This window comes from Pseudorca crassidens, chromosome 11 (genome assembly GCF_039906515.1).
Source record: "Pseudorca crassidens isolate mPseCra1 chromosome 11, mPseCra1.hap1, whole genome shotgun sequence".
Taxonomy (NCBI): Eukaryota; Metazoa; Chordata; class Mammalia; order Artiodactyla; family Delphinidae; genus Pseudorca; species Pseudorca crassidens.
In genome coordinates, this window is record NC_090306.1 from 3,476,637 (window position 1) to 3,491,901 (window position 15,265).

A 15,265-nucleotide genomic window follows, 5' to 3' on the forward strand; every position below is an offset into this window, starting at 1 on the left:
GCGTCCAGGGTCATGTGTACTTCACCCCCGCCTCCCTTCCCAGTCCCCTTGCCGTGAAACCTCACTTTGGCTGGGTGTGTGGACGTGTCCTCCCCAGCCGTCCTGGGCACTCGTCTCCCTCTGGCTTCGCCCAGCCTTTTCCCACCAGCATGCTCTTCCTTCTGCTGCCCTGATCGGCCCTGCCCATCTCCCAAGAAACAAGGTAGGTCCCATTTCACTGGGAGGGAATTTCAGGGCTGGAAGGGGCCTTAGAGAAGCAGCCAGTAGAAACTTCCTGTTCTGTAGTCGAGGAGGTGGAGGTAATCGGTGTCCTGAGGCTTCGTCCCTCAGGCGACCCAGGAAACCCTTCTTTGGCGGTGCTGCCATCCCAGCCCCCGTGCCCCCCCTCCTTTGAGCCCCTCCTCTCTTGTTCACCCAGCATTCTCTGGTCCCGCTGCTGGTCACGCATTGTCCTGGGTTCAGCCCCTGCTGCCCTGGGGTTTATGGTCCGGTAGGAGAGCCAGACAGCAAACTGTCACTCAAGTAAGCATGTGCTTCCAAACGGACAAGTGCTGCAGGAGAAGTGGAGCTCTGAGAATTTAGGCTTTAATTTAGACGGGGTGGGAGGGGAGCCACAAAACCAGAAGAGACTGTTGTGAAGCACTCATAAGAACTCAGGGGTGAGAAGAAGTACGTCAGGTGGTGGGTCGAGGAAGAGCATTCCAGGCAGAGGGAACAGCATGGGCAAAGGCTCCGAGGAGGGCAAGCTCCGCAGGTTCACTGGTTGGAGCACAGTGGGCTGGAGAGGTGGGCAGGGGCCAGTCCTTCCAGACCTCCAGGGTGGCTTAAGGAATTTGGATTGTAATAGAAAAGTAGAACAGCAAATACCACACACACACACACACACACACACACACACACACACACACATGCATGCACGCACACAGACACACACATACACATGACCATAATCTCAGCAGAATGGAAGCCACTGAGGGCGGTAAGAGAGCAGTGTGAGTGAGAAGATGGGCCTCAGGCGGGGGTGGGAAGGAGAGCCCTGGCCGAGATGCTGCAGGAGCTGGACCAGGGCCGTGCCCGTGAGCCGGTGAGGAGAAGGAAGCTCATTGGGTGGGATTTGTGTTTGAGAGGAGGTGGGGGCCCGTGACCACAGGGAGTCAGGATGAATCTTGGGTCTCTGGCATGAGCAATGGGGTGGGTGTTTAGGCCGTTTATTGAGGAGGGGGTCGCTGCCAGGGGAGCAGGGCATGGGCAAGGTCGGTCCCTCTGGGGCACGGGAAGCGGGAGCTGCTGCGAGACAGCCGCGTGGGGATGCCAAGCAGGGGTTGGGTGTGCGTGCCTGGGGCTCAGAAGACAGGTCAGGCGCAGGTAAACCTCTAGGTGTCGTCAGCACGTGGACGGCCCTGGAACAGATGGGGTGGCGAATGCAGGAGTGTTGGCAGAGGGGAGGAGGGCCCCCGAAGGAGGACCTGCCAGCACTTGCCCTCAGAATTTGAGCCACAGGACATTTTGCATCCATTATGTGTTGTCTTGTATCTTTCTCTGTTCAATCACCCTATGATTAGATGGGCACTGGGACCATATTTACTATAATAGCGCTTGTTGGTAGTGATGACCGTGCCTCAATTCACTGAACACTCTGTGTCCAACACTGTGCTTTGTGCATCACATTCCTAACCTCGTCTCTGTCTTTCTGCACACTGCTCGGGAGGTGTGTATTATCATCTCCATCTCACGGTTGGGGAAACTGAGATACAGAGCAGGCAGGGGGTCATTCCAGGTTACCCGGCACGTGGGTAGCTCACTGCAGGTGGGATCTGGACACAGATCCGTCCAGTCCCAAAGCCCGGAGTTTGCAGGACATTGTTCTCTGTGGTCGGGGCGGGTCGTGGGTACGGACGGCAGTCACTACAGGCGTCTGAGCGTATGCTGTCCTTTCTCCCAGACCTGGGCCCCTCTGGCCCACAGTTAGGGGAGTGTGCCGAGTAGGTTGGCTTTGGGATGGACCCTCCTCACCTCACCTGGTTCCTCGATCCAGAAGCCTCCCTGAGAGTGGGTCAGGAGTGGTACGGCTGGTCTGGAGCTGTGACTGCGATTCCTTGGAGCTAAGCTAAGCGTCCGCAGTATCAGCAGCTCGTGCTCTGACGTGCGTGCCCACCCGTCCCTCAGGGGTGTGAACACAAAGCTGAGGTCTCTTCACGGGCGTGCTCCCTCCGTAGGCAGGAGTGGCCACCACCTCTTGGGCCTGGAGATGTGATGGAATGAGGGAGTCTGCATGGGCCCACCGGGGACTCGGGGCTGGACGTGGGTGTCTCCACCAGGTTGGCTCCCCAGGGCGGGGAGGGCCTGGAGGGGTTCTGTCCTCTCCTTTTCCCACCTCCTACCTTTTCCGACTCTTCCTCTCTGCTCAGTAAGTTTGTGTGTTTACCTGCCTGTCCGTTTGTCCATCCGTCTCAGGCTGGACCACATGCTGGGGATGTGGCTGTGAGCGGCAGCTGACCACATGGTCCTCACACCAGGTCCCGATGCCCTCGATAGCCTGCTTCCCAGGAGTGGCCCCATACACGTCTGGTTTGGGTCCCTCCCTCTGGTTAGTGAACCTGGGCCCCCGGGTGGTCCATGGGGAGAACTCAGGGCCTAGGCCTGGTGGGCTTCCTGACCCTCCACCTGCCCTGACTGAGGTGGTCACAGGGGCAGGCACCGGGGCTGAGGAAATGGTTAAGACACAGCCCCTGCCTCCTTTGAGAAGCCCAGTGACTAGAGCAGAGGCAGGTGGACAAACTAATATGTCTGGACGAAGATCTGGGGGCCTGAAGGAGGAGGGGCAAACGTCTTCCCAGGGAAGGAGGTGCCGCCCTTGGTAGAAGGTCCTGAGCAACACATCCCTCCTTCTAAGGGCGCCCCTCCCACCGCAGCCAAACCCAGTTCTTTGTTTTCCTTACTGGTCTCAGAAACTAAACAAATAACAAACACAATGACCTTTAGTTCCTTTCTACCCCAGCCCTTTTACTATCATCACCGTCCTTCGTGAATCCTGGCCAAGTCTGGTGACTCGTGGCCCTGGAGCTGTTTAATTTCCACGGCAAGTTGGAGGCCCACCCCTGCCCCCTGCCCCAGACCCTCCTCATCTCCCCCTGCAGAGTGAACCTTCATGCCAACATCCTGGGGTGTGGCCCGTTAGGCACCGCTCCATCCTTCTCCCCCTGCCCTCTTTCTTTTTAAAATTTATTGAGGTGACATTGGTCTATAACATCATGTACGTCTCACGTGTACAACATCGTATCTTGACTTTTGTGTACTCTACAGCGTGCTCACCACCAAGGGTGTGGTTTCCAGCCACCACCCTGCAGCTGCCTCCCTCCCCTCTGATAACCACTGCTCTGTTCTCTGTATCCACGGATTCGGTTTGGTTTGGTTTGGCTTGTTTATGTATTTAATATCTGACATGTGAGTGAAATCGTACGGTATTTGTCTTTCTCTGTCTGACTTACTTCACTTAACCCGTGAGGTCCATCCATGTTGTCACTAATGGCAGGGTTTTGTCTATTTCGTGGCTGAGTCGTGTTCCATCATATATACACCACGTCTTCTTTATCTATATTCATCCATCGTCCATCCTTGTTCCCTTTTGGCACCATCGGTAAATGGTTTGCGTAGCAATCAGAGCATTTTCTATATTGCTGAAGAGTATCCCAATTTGGGAGTTTAAGAATTAAGCTGAGGTGAATAAGGCTCCCTTCTGCAACGGTGGCCCCTCTGGATGGCGAGGGCCCCTCTGTCTCACCTGAATTCTGGTGGGGCCGCCCTGCCTGAGCCTCGGAGGTCCAGGATGCCTCACGAGCTACACACGTTGCCAGATACAGAGATACTCGGTGTGGGACCGGAAGGGGATCTGTGTGGCCCGTCACCTGTGTGCAGGTTAGCGAGAGCCCAAAGGCCTGAGAGACGCAGGGAGAGGCCAAGAGCTTGGCATTACTCTGAAGCTGCAACATGCAGCATCTCCCCAGCTGCCAGGCAGCAGAGATGCTGCATGTTGATTTCACGGATTCGCATCTCCTCCTCCCCTCTGGGAATTCTGTACCTGCTTACTTTTTTTGTTGTCTAAAGAAAAAAAAAGGAAAGAAAAAGGCAGCTCTGCCTTGTTCACATGCTCTGAGATCCTCAAGGGCAGTCTGTACCTTCCGGCTCCCCTGAGCCCGGCGAGTAGATGAGGACCATCACGGGGGAGAGATGGTGTCTCACATCACCTTCTCTCTCTGATGGTTCCTTCTGCGCCCAAAGTCTAAGACATTGAGGCAGCACAGCAGCTGACCTTGCCTCTCCGCCCTGCTGCCAGGCCTGGCTACCTAGGGCCCCGCTTCTGTCACGTGCCCCACTGCTTGGGAAGCCCCGGGATGAAGCTCAGACTCCCAGTGTCACTCGAGGCCTCACAGGTGGCTCACTGTGGCCCCCCAGCCCCCGTCTCCTCACTGCCCCCGAAGTTCCCCTAGCCGTGCTCTCCCCCCTCTTCTGTCCCTGCCACGCCCACTCCAGCCAGCCCTTCTCCAAGGGGAGGCCAAACTCCAGCTCCGTGCCGTCCTGTCGTGGCACGTGTGCGCTCTGTCATTCTGCTGTGGGCTTCTCCAGGGATGGTCTGTTCACTGCATCTCGAGCCCCTTGGGGCCACGGCCGTGTCTCACTCACCTTTGTCTCTCCCAGTGCCCCCGCTCATTGTCCCGCCGCGATGAACTGTCTATGACGCATGAGTGGTCTCTTCATGGTGGCAGCGGAGGACGACGTTCTGGCTGAAACTGCTTGCCCCTGGCTGGTCTCCTGGCTTTGCCTGAGCTGCCTCCTATCGGGGACTCAGTTCCTGTCTTGCAAACTACCTTCTCCCCTCACCCTTCCTTCTTCCAGCCCGCTGTACGATAATGTAGGGCCATCTCCTGGGGGACTCCCCTTTGCTGACCACAGGTCCAGCGGCACTGCCCTGACCACCCCTCTCCCCTTTGCCCCTTACTCAGCTCCTTCTGCTAATGACCTCATCAGGCTCCCTGTTGTGCTTTTAGATTCTGTCCGTTAGACTGGCAGATTCCCAAGGGCAGGAACTAGGTTTAGAGCCCAAGAGGGTAAAGAACATGGGCTTTGAAATCACGGTTTCCTTATCTGTAAAATGGGAATAATAACCATACCTATCTTGTGGGGCTGCCCTGAGGATTCTGTGAGTTACTGCGGGTGATGCTTGGTGCCTGGGATACACTGGAGACTTGCAAATAGGAGTTGCTCTTATGCTTCTGATCATCGACTAAGCTGGGAGCGAGCCCTCACGGGAGTGGGACCTCAGTGCCCTTTTGATGAGCGTGGCCAGGAGGGAGCAGAGCAGAGCGCTTACACTGGGCGGCCCCTCTTCCTCTCCTACCTGCCTGTTGTCCTGCACCCCCGGCCCCCCAGGGCTTCAGCTGCTGAGGAAATAGCTATTGGCACAAATCCACGTGTAGTCAGAAATGAGGGTGGAACGATCGAGGACAGTGGGGAGGCTGTTCTCACAGAACAAGGTGTGAGCTGGCGAGAAGAGAGAGATGAAAAGAAAGGAGAAGGCGGGGTGGGGAGTGGGGGCCAGCCTGGGAGGTGCCGGCTGACTCCAAGTCCATGTCGGAGACTAGTAGTGACAACCCCTGGGACTGGCTCAGCCCTTAGGGGCCTCAGACGGTTCTCACACAGGCCGACTCCTCTGGGGCTGGGCTCTGTGAACCCCATTTTAAAGAGGAGGAGATAGCACCTCACAAAGGCGGACCACCTAGCCCTGATCACAGACCTCAGATCGAGCTCAGAGTGAAAAACAGGTCTCCTGACTCTCAGTCCAGCTGGTATGATCTCTCCCGCATCAGAGAAGTGATGTGGCAGCCGCGAGCCCTCAGGAGCCGGTCCAGGCTGAAGAGGACAAGAGGCATTCCAGTCGGGTGGCCGTGGGATCTGCCAGGAGCCAGCCGGACATCTGCCCCTCATGTGTGCACAGCACCCACGGGACCGCTGTGCCCAACCAGGAGACAGCAGGGTGCCGTGTCTGTGACACACACTGGCTTTCGTTGCTGGGCTGCCATCTGAGTGGGGGAGGGGCTCAGAATAGTAGCGCCGCTGTTGGTCCTTTTAAAGAAGCTGGGCTGCCCTCAGAAAGAGCGCCCGCACCCCTGGAATGCAGGCCTGCCTCCGGCCCTGAGGTGCAGACTCAGCAGCTTAGGGCCCCGCAGAAGATCTGTGACAAGGGTCTGGTCGGAATGAGTGTCCCCCTCGGCCAGAGCGGATGTGGTAGCTCTGTTCCTGCCCATGGCCTTGGTGATTAATGTCCTTCTGTCTTCCTGGCTAGATCTTGTGTATCTGAATCTGAAGGGCAGGGAGCAGCACACCTCATACCTTGTTTCCCCAGGTCCTGGAGCGCTCAGCACAGAGCAGGTGTGGAGTAAACGTCTGATGGGATCCCGGGAGGACATTTTCACACTCACACCATCCAGCCGCCCTGCCCAGCGCCTCCCGGCGGCCGAGCGCGCTGTTAGGTGTGGGATGCAGGGCCAGGGGAGACGTGGCGCTGCTCTGGGGCTCTCAGCACCCTCTTGCTGGTGGCAGAGGTGCCGCCCCCCACCTGTCTTCTGGTCTTCTTTATTTGCCAACTGGGCAGCGCAGACCTCTGCACAAGCCCGGGACGCAGGTGGTGTTTCATGGTAGGATGAAGGGCTCCTTCTGGATGCCCCCAAGCTCCTAGCGAAAGCATTCTTGGTGCTGTGCCCTGACCAGCCCTGCCGGAGCGCCGGTATCCCAGCGCGCTCCGACACCACCCTTGGCAAGGCAGGATTCGGGGGCAAGGCAGGACCTTACCTGGGCCACCTACTCTTCTCAGCCGGGTGGGGGGGGTCCCGACCGGAACGCAGGTCAGGAGTTGGGGGGGGGCTTGCGCAGCTGCAGGAGCCTCCGGAGCCGCGTGCGCGCGTGCGCGGAGGGGGCGGGGCGGGCGGCGCGGGTCGCGAGGGCCTTTCCCACACCTCGCGCTTCCCCTGCGGTCCCAGCTCCCCGTGTGCCCTAGCCTGACCCACGTGTGCAGACACGCGCGCCTGTGTGTGTGTGTAGCCGGCAGACCTTGTGCCCGGGTCGGACAGGCCCCGTGGGCACAGGGGGTGGCGGCCAGCTGGACAGCGGCCGCGCTTTTTCCCCTCCAGTCTTCCCCAACACTTTCCTCTGGGGAGGTTTCCTTGGGTCGTGGTACCTCCAGCCATTCCCCTCCCCTCCCGCCCCCTTCTCTCCCCGGAAAGAGGCCAGCACCTTGCGATGAAGGTTCTGGTTCACCCCGGCTCCGGAGCCCTTGACATTTAGCGAGGCTCGCGGCGCACTGGTGTAGGCACCAGGCAGAACGCTAATCCCATTAAAGCTGTGGTGTCATCCGGGAGGGAGGCTGCCCCCCGCAGTCCTCGCGTTCATTGGCCGAATGCAAACCAGGGGGCGGGGCCGAGGGCCGGGGAGGGGGCTCCGGAGGTTTCGGAGTCGGGAGTCGGGCCGGGATTTCGCAGGGGTAGCCCAGCGGTTGAAGCTGCGGCGGATCCCTCGGCACTGCCCGCCGCGCGGCCGTGCAGCCCAGGGCCGGGGGCAGCTCCGCAAAGTCGCGGGGCGAGAGGAGGCGGGCGCCCGCAAAGTGGCCGGGCCGGGCCGGGCTGGGACGGGGAGAGGGGTGCCGGGGAGCCCGGAGCCGGGCGTCCGGGTGCCTCGCTTGGAGCTGCGGTGCGCCCGGGAGGCGAGCCGACGCTCGGGAGCGAGCAAGCAAATCGCTGCCTCCCTAAAGACTCTAAGTTACGCAGACCAGCCGTTTCCCGGGGAGCGCGCGCGGAGCCGCGCCGCGCCGCGCCGCAGAGCCCTGCCGGGCCGGCCGGCGAGAAGCGGGGCGCCGGCACCCCCAGCGCGGGGTCCGGCCGGCAGTGCGCCCCGGGACTGAGCGACGGCGTGCGAGGCTCCTCCGACCCGCCCGCAGCCCGCGCCCGACTCGGGCGCCCCCTCCGTGCCACTCCGGGAGCGATGCCCCCCGCCCCCCGCGCCCCCCGGGAGCGACGCGAGCATGGAGAAGTCGAGTAGCGAGGATTCTTCGATCCACCGGAGTCCATCTTTGGACAGCAAGGACTCGGACTTTGCCAAGCCGTCCACCTCGGGCCGCCCGTTCGGCCGCGGCTTCACGGCCGGCGCCTTCTACGGCACCGCGGGCTCCCGCGGCCAGAGCCGCGCCGAGGCTGGCGTGAAGACCGACAAGTACAATGCGCCCAAAGGCAGCAAGTACGTGGTGTTTTACCTGGACCTGTCCTTTGTTCTCCTCCTAGAATTTAAGAAGTGCAACATGGCCAGAGGCTGCCTCTGCTGCTTGAAGTACACGATGTTCCTCTTCAATCTGATATTCTGGGTAAGTCCTTCCCAGTATCTCTCCTTGGTCTCCTCTCTTCTTTGCTTAAGCACGATACCCTCTTTCCCTTCAGAGCTGCATTGCTCTGCTCTCTGCACAGCGGTAAGTGGGTTTTAAAAAACCGTTCCCCCGGCCCCCGCCCCCCCGCCCCCACTTTCATTCATCTTTCTCTTCCCTTCTCCCTCCTTGGTGGCTGAGTGGAGGCTGCAACTTGCCTGTCTTCCAGGAGAGACTTGTTCTACTCCTGGGAGGCTGCTGAAGTTTGCCGCCACCTTCTCCCCCTGTAAGAAACCCGTGCCCCCGACTGGGGCAGAAATATGTGTAGAAATAGGTGTGGTGTCGGAATTTTTAGCAGCTGTGACCTTGAGTTGAATTCAAGCAGAAGTGCGGACGGTTTTCCGAGTTTCTTCTTGTATTCCTCCTGAACATGCACGAACACAGTCTGCGGCACTTTATGGGCGTGAGATGGGGGGAGTGGTAGAGGTCACGCCCTCCTGATCCTTTCAGTGAATCCCAGGAAAAGGAGAAGGAGCCCCTATCCCAGGCCGAGGGGCCCGCTCGCTGGCCTGCAGCTCTGCCCCCGAGTTAGGGCTTGTGTGGAGAGGCGGGTGTGGGAGGGATGCTGCCATCGGGTGGCCGCAGCTGCTTTTGAGGGATTGCAGTGGACTGGGCAGGGAGCAGGCCGGCCATGTGCTCCCGCCGTGGGACCCAGAGCCTGGAAGGGACAAAGGGAGTGCCCCATCCTTGGTGAGAGAGGAGGTTCTAGAGAAGGTGCCAGTGCGTGGGGCAGCTCGGAACTGTGCTCAGCCCCCTGTTGTTCTGCCCCTGTGTGCCCCTGTGCACGAGAAATACTAGGCGAATTTGAAAACTTCTTAAATGCGTGTCTAACTCTTCCGTCATCCCAACTTCTGCCTCTGCCTTTCTTCTCTGGAGCCCAGACGCAGTCAGCACAGATGTTTGGCCCTGCCCCAGGGCTGTCCTCCTCCCTTGTGGAGGCTGTCCACTGCCCGTGGTCCAGGAGGAGCATGGGGCAGGAGAGTCACCCCGTGCGGGGGGCTGCGTGCGGCGTGCTTTGGTGTTCAGGGCTTGTGTGAACTGACCCACTTTAACTGAGAAACGTTCGTGGGTGTGTATGGGTGGGTGACTTTTCCCTGGGAAGGGGAGAGCTCAGGCCTGGGCTGGAGGGAGACGGGGCTCTGGCCTTGGCTCCGCATCAGCTCTTTGTGTGACCTTGGGCAAATCACTTTATCCCTAAGGACTGGGTTTCCTTTCCAGTCCAATGTGGGGGGCGGTCGTGATGGTCCCCCTCACAGCCTCGCCTCCTTAGTTATGGGACGTCCTGCCTCCTTACCTTCTCTCTGGGGAGGGAGCCCCCTTCCCTTTTCTTCCGAGGAGCCTGGTCTGAGATCTTTTGAGTAGGATTTCCCCAGGTCTGGGTCTGGGCCACTGCTGGTAAGATGTTACCTGTCCTGTGGTGAGGGTTTTGTGGAAATTGGGGCAGATCCACTGGAATGTCAAGAACGATCTTGTGGCTGCCTCTGGGCAAGTCCTCCTGGCCCTCTGGCTCGTTTGCCAGCATCCGTGTCAGCCAAGCACTCGTGTGTGTTTGTCTGGGGCCTGCGGATTTCCATGAATGCTGCCCATTCATTGTGCACGGCTTCCCTCTCTGTCCTTGTTCACAGTCTCCGCCTACCTTTCTGCCTTTCTGCCTCGCCCCACTCTTACTAGACAGACCCTCCTGGGATGCTCGGTGCCCTGGCCAGTACCTCCCACTCAGACGCGCTCCTCCCCGCCCCCACCCCGCCACCTGCTGGCCAGAGTAGGTATAACCGCGTGTGCCGCCTCTTTTTTTCTCCGGGCGTTTGGGGACCTCCCCACGCGCTAGCTAGTGCTGTGGTCTGTGCCCTGCACATGGAAGGCACTGGTTGTGTGTTTGTGAGTGAATGAAGGGAAGGTCAGCGCAGTAAACCCACACATGTGATAGGGATTCCCAATCCCACCTGACAGGAAAGAGAAGTTAGTTCTCAAACTTGCCAGCGATGAAGGCTGTCCTGGCGCCTTAGCTGTGGGGTGACGAGTGACTTTCTCTCTTCCGGTGGTTAATGAACCGGTCAGTGGAATGGCCTTCCTTTTTGGTTATAGTGAGAGAACTTACTCTTCCTAATAAGAAAGTACCTACCCCCTCTCTCCTACCCGGCAAGGACTCGATTTCTTCTAGCCTCTGACTTTGCTGGCTACGTAATATTTTCAGAATTCCCACAACATGCTATGAGCTGGGAAAAATTCTGAGTCTCAGAGACCCAGTTCTTTCATGCTTGTAGCGTATGGGATGATGAAATAAGGCCTAGACCTTAGGAGAGATGGAAAATTCAGCAGAAGAGAAACGGATGCTTGTGTGTGTGAGAGTGTTGGCCACTGCGTTTCTTGGCAGGTAGACGAGCAGGTGTAGCCAGGACTTGGGCTTGAGCGTCCCTGTACCCCAGTCCAGCAAAGGCTTCCTGCGGGAGGTGCTTGGGCCTGAAATAGAAGGAGCAGTGGAGGGAAGAGCCAACTCGGAAGAGAAGGAGCGAAGGCGGGTGGTGGTGTTGGTGAGGCAGGACCTCTGGAGACCCCTGCTGCTTCCCAGGGCACCAGGGAGGCAAGGACAGACGTGAGTGAGAGGGTGGGTGCGAGGAGGGTCAGCGCCAAGCCCTCTGGGACCCAGAGCAGTTGTTAGGAATTATGTAGCCATGACTTTCTAGTGTCATGGCTCAGAGCCCAGAAGGAGGCTTTTCTGAGGCATTAGAGTTGAACCTGCGGCCTGTAATCAATAGGTTGAGATCTCCCCATAGATCCTGACGCCTACCTGGTCGTTCTCCAAACCCACCGCTGTGGCCACACCGCCTGCCTCCCGGGAGCCCGCTGGGAGGAGTCCCGCTGCCAGGAGAGGTGCAGCTGTCTCACACTGCAGCCCCTCGCAGGCCTGAGCGGGCCTGGCTCCTTGCCACTGGGTGGAGCTTCTAGGGTACTGGTGTTGGCGGGGGGCCCGGGTGACATCACCGGGGGCAGGATGGAGGCGGAGCTGTGCGCTGGCCTCCCCCCCACCCCCTTCCAAAGGAAAGGGCAGGTGCCTTGCAGGCTGCTGGGCGCCTAACTGTGGGGGGGAGGGGACGGCGTCCAGGTCTGCCCCTGGCACTGCTGCCTAGAGCCAGCTGGTGCTAGCCAGGTTGGCGCCCAGGGCAGCGTTTCTGAGGGCCTGACATAGACGGTGGAGTAGAGGTCAGCCTGCCTGAATGAGCCCCACCTCCTCTGTGCCCATGCACGCCCCACCCGGATCCTCAAAGAGAATGCTGGCTTTCCAGGTGGGTGCGAAATGAGCTGGCACAGAAGTTTCCCCATGCTGAGGGGCCTGTCCACCAGCAATCCAGCCGCCCCAGCTATCTCTCCTCGTCTCAGCCCCATCTCTCAGTCCTCCCGGGACCATCTGGTGGAATACTCCAGGCAGAGATTAAGCGAAGCTAAGCCCCTCAAGGAGGGCACAGAAGGCTCAGAGCTTTCATCTCTGAGTATTGGGGCGAGCTCTGAGTGCTGGGGGCCTTTGTCCCTTTCTCGGGACGGCAAATCGTGATCCCATCCCACCTCCTCCCAACCCAAATTGGGCTCCTATCTGATGCGGGCAGTGGTGGGAGTAGGGCTGGCGTGGCTAGTGTAATTGCCACTCAGAATAATGGTCACTTTGCATGTTCACCAGCAGAGCTGTCCCATCACTTTAAATCATGGCTGGCAGAGCAGTGACATTCTGGCCTCACCTGGAAGTCTATTCCTTGTGGATTGGTCTCTTAAGAAAGGCCAATTAGCCAAGGAGGCAGCGTTCAGGGTGCCTGCTGGGGCAGGAGAAGGGCTGGCGCAGGGCTGCGTGCGCCGTGTGTCGGGCGGGCACCCTGATTAACTTCCCCTACGTGGGGGCAGGCATTCGCGGCCTGGTCCCTCTCGGACCGCTCACTCTGCCTCTGGGTGCGGGCAGCGTGGTCACGGCTCTCCAGCCACCTTGGAGGCACGCGTTTGGTACTGGCTTGGCCGCCAGTGGATGCCGTAGCCGCCCTGTGTCCGTGAAGCCCAGGATAGGGTCTGGTACAATCCGGGCTGGGCGGCCTGGGGTGTCCTGAGTCTGTGGGCTGCCTTCTGTCTGGGAACGGAAGTCGTGAGTGGGCTGAGGGGTCAGAACAGAGTCCCAACAGGAGATACAGGCCAGGCTGGGCAGCAAGAGGCACGTACGTAGAGGCTTCCCAAAGGCTCCGGCCGGCTCCCAGAGGGCGGCTACACGTGGGGCCTGATCCTTGGGGTGGGTCAGGCCTGGCTCTGCTCGGGGAGGGGGGCTGATGCCCCGAGACCCGGGAATGTGGCCGTGAGGGAATGCCGGCTCTGTGTTCGCTTCCTTTCCAAAGCATTAAAAATTAAACTTCCTTGTCTTGATATCTATTTTTAAATCATGTCAGAGCCAGCATTGGTGTCAGTCAAGAGGGGGTGGGGAGGAGGAGGGCAGGGAAGAGAGAGTTCCGCTGAAACGGGGCGGAGTGCTGTCACCCCTGTGGGGAAGGGGCCGCAGGCCTGCCCCCCCTCCCGCTGTCCTGAGGAGCACAGAAAAAGCCACAGGCCTCCTCCCCCGGCCTCCACGGAGGATGGGGCCTCGCCCTCCCCTGCCTCCGTGTGCCTGGCTGCCCTTGGCCGAACTTGGCGGCGGGCTGTGGGCCTCACTGGGCTGTAGGGTCCCAATCGAGCCGCTTCACTCATGCCACAAGTATTTCCTGAATGCCCGCTGCGTGCGCAGGAGCCTGCAGCGCTGAGGACCGGCTGACTGGGCTCGCACAGGGCAGATCAGCTTTCCCGGGCCAGGAAGTCGTGGATGGGGAGGTCACCTGGCCCGTCCTCCCCCAGGCACCAGAACACGGAGCCCCCCTCCCCCTCCGCAGCACCCTGGGCCGGGGCAGCGTCAGACCTGGACTCAGCGTCCGTCCTGGGGCCCTGACTTGACCTGTCCTTCCCTTCCCCCATGCCGTGTGATGGCTGTCTTGCTCCCTCTAAAATGTTTGCGTCCATCAGAAATAAAGGGGAGGAAAAACAGCCTGTTTCTTTTAGGAGCATCTGAGTTTGGAAAAAAGAATTCGTGAGTTGTGTCTTTTCTGTTTCTTCTTACGGAAAGGGCTGAGTGGGCGCTCTGTGGCTAGTGTGCGCTAGGTGCATTTATCGAGCACCTGCTGTTAGCCAGGTCCCTGGGAGCAGTCAGGTGCATAAACAGATAATGACACTTCTGGGCAGTAAGCGCTCAGTCGAGCTTCTCAGTAGAGTAATTAATACTGCTTAATAGAGACAAGATACAGAGATGACAGTGACAGCTGGACTTGGAAGGATGGATAGGAGTTTGCTGGATAGATGCGGATGGGGTTCCGGGCCGGGGAGAAGGGTGATCCAGACTGAGGCTCCGGCATGTGTGCAGTGAGCCGAACATAGGAAACAAAGGGCGGTGTGAGCCTGGTGGTGCCAGCCGAGGGCGGCTTCCTGGTGACTGCGGCCTGGGTTCCAAGGACGAGGTGCTGGGGCTGCCGCTAGGTTTGTCACCGGGGCTCTGCAGAACGGGATGCTTTGCTTTTCGGGCGGTGACCCCCGAGACAGGTCTTGCGGTGCCGCTCGGGCTGCAAGCTGTCGCTGTCGCTGATGCAGCTTACGGAGACGTCCGGCCGCTCCCCTTCGGCTGCCACGTACCTGCTTCCGTGGTTCCAGTTAGCAAGCTCTGAGGCTGAGGCAAACCCATTGGGCAGAGTTAAGTCTTCTGAGCCAGCTTTGTCGCTGCTCGCGTGTGAAAGCTAGTCTGCCAGCAGGAGTCGGGGCGGCGGGGGAGGGGGGCATTGGGGCAGGGACATGACAAGTGGCACATGGAGGGGTGAGCAGCTCGGGGTGGAGAAGGGGCTCTCACCCCCCACCCCTCGCTCTTCCTCCCCCAGCCCCAGGACCTCAGGGGGCCTGAAATCTCTTTTAACGTGGTCGGTCCGTGCTTCCATTTGGTTGGGTTCTGCCGTCTCCTCCCTCGGGCCCTGGCAGGCCTGCTGAGAGGCTGTAGGAAGGCCCTGGAAGGGAAGGCCACAGGGTTTCAAATCCTCTTCCGAGTGTGGGCAGCTCAGTACCACGCAGGAGGCCGGGTTAGGTGGCTGGTGCGGGGGTGACTGCCTTCAGGGAGCTTCCCATCCGTTCCGGGGCTCTTCCCTAGGGTGTAGGTTCGAATCACCCAGGCAGCTGTGTACACGGGCAGAGGCCACCGTGCCCCTTGACCTACGACCTACTGACTCGGAGCGCGCAGGAATGAGGCCTGCGTTGTGAAGCGTTCCTACCCCTCCTGGTGCCTGGGCTTCCTCACGTGTGACAGTATCACCTGTCCTGCAGGGCTGTTGCCAGGGGCCCAGGTGAGGCGGTGTGTGCATGACACAGGTCCGCTTCTTAGCGGGATGCTGGCACGCCGGACTCAGTGACCAGTGGTTGCAGGTGTTGTCACCGCCCTCCTGCAGTGACAGCATGGACCCCCAGGGAGCCCCCCACAGTGAGTCAGGTGCCCAGGGCTGGCGTGACAGTGCTGGACGGGGCTTTGGAGCCAGGACGGAGCTCCAGATGTCTTGTTAGGGGTGAGTACCACGTCCTCTGGTCTCAGGGATACGTGGTAGAAATGGGGAGGCGGCTCTGTGGGAATGGAGGATGGGGTGGAAGGCAGTGAGGGAGGGCCAGGGTCTCGGACGCTGGGGCCTGCAGCTGCCCTGCCACACTGCACTCTTCTCGGTTGGGCCACGCCCTCCCCTGCCTCCCTTTGTTCCTGGTGCCATGAATCGGGCCGGC

At 59.8% G+C, this 15,265-nt stretch overlaps 1 protein-coding gene across 3 annotated transcripts in view; it reads left to right on the forward strand.

Annotated features, from left to right (window-relative positions):
* Positions 1-15,265, forward strand: part of TSPAN9 (tetraspanin 9) — a 183,112-nt gene that overhangs the window by 95,524 nt on the left and 72,323 nt on the right. For 2 of the 3 annotated variants that reach the window (XM_067695428.1, XM_067695427.1), the window contains one exon: positions 8,328-8,407. In XM_067695428.1, the coding sequence (XP_067551529.1) occupies positions 8,345-8,407 (63 nt within the window). In that variant the 5' untranslated portion in view covers positions 8,328-8,344. Of the gene's footprint in view, positions 1-7,499; positions 8,408-15,265 lie in introns of those variants that run through there. The other variant, XM_067695426.1, reaches the window with a different exon arrangement.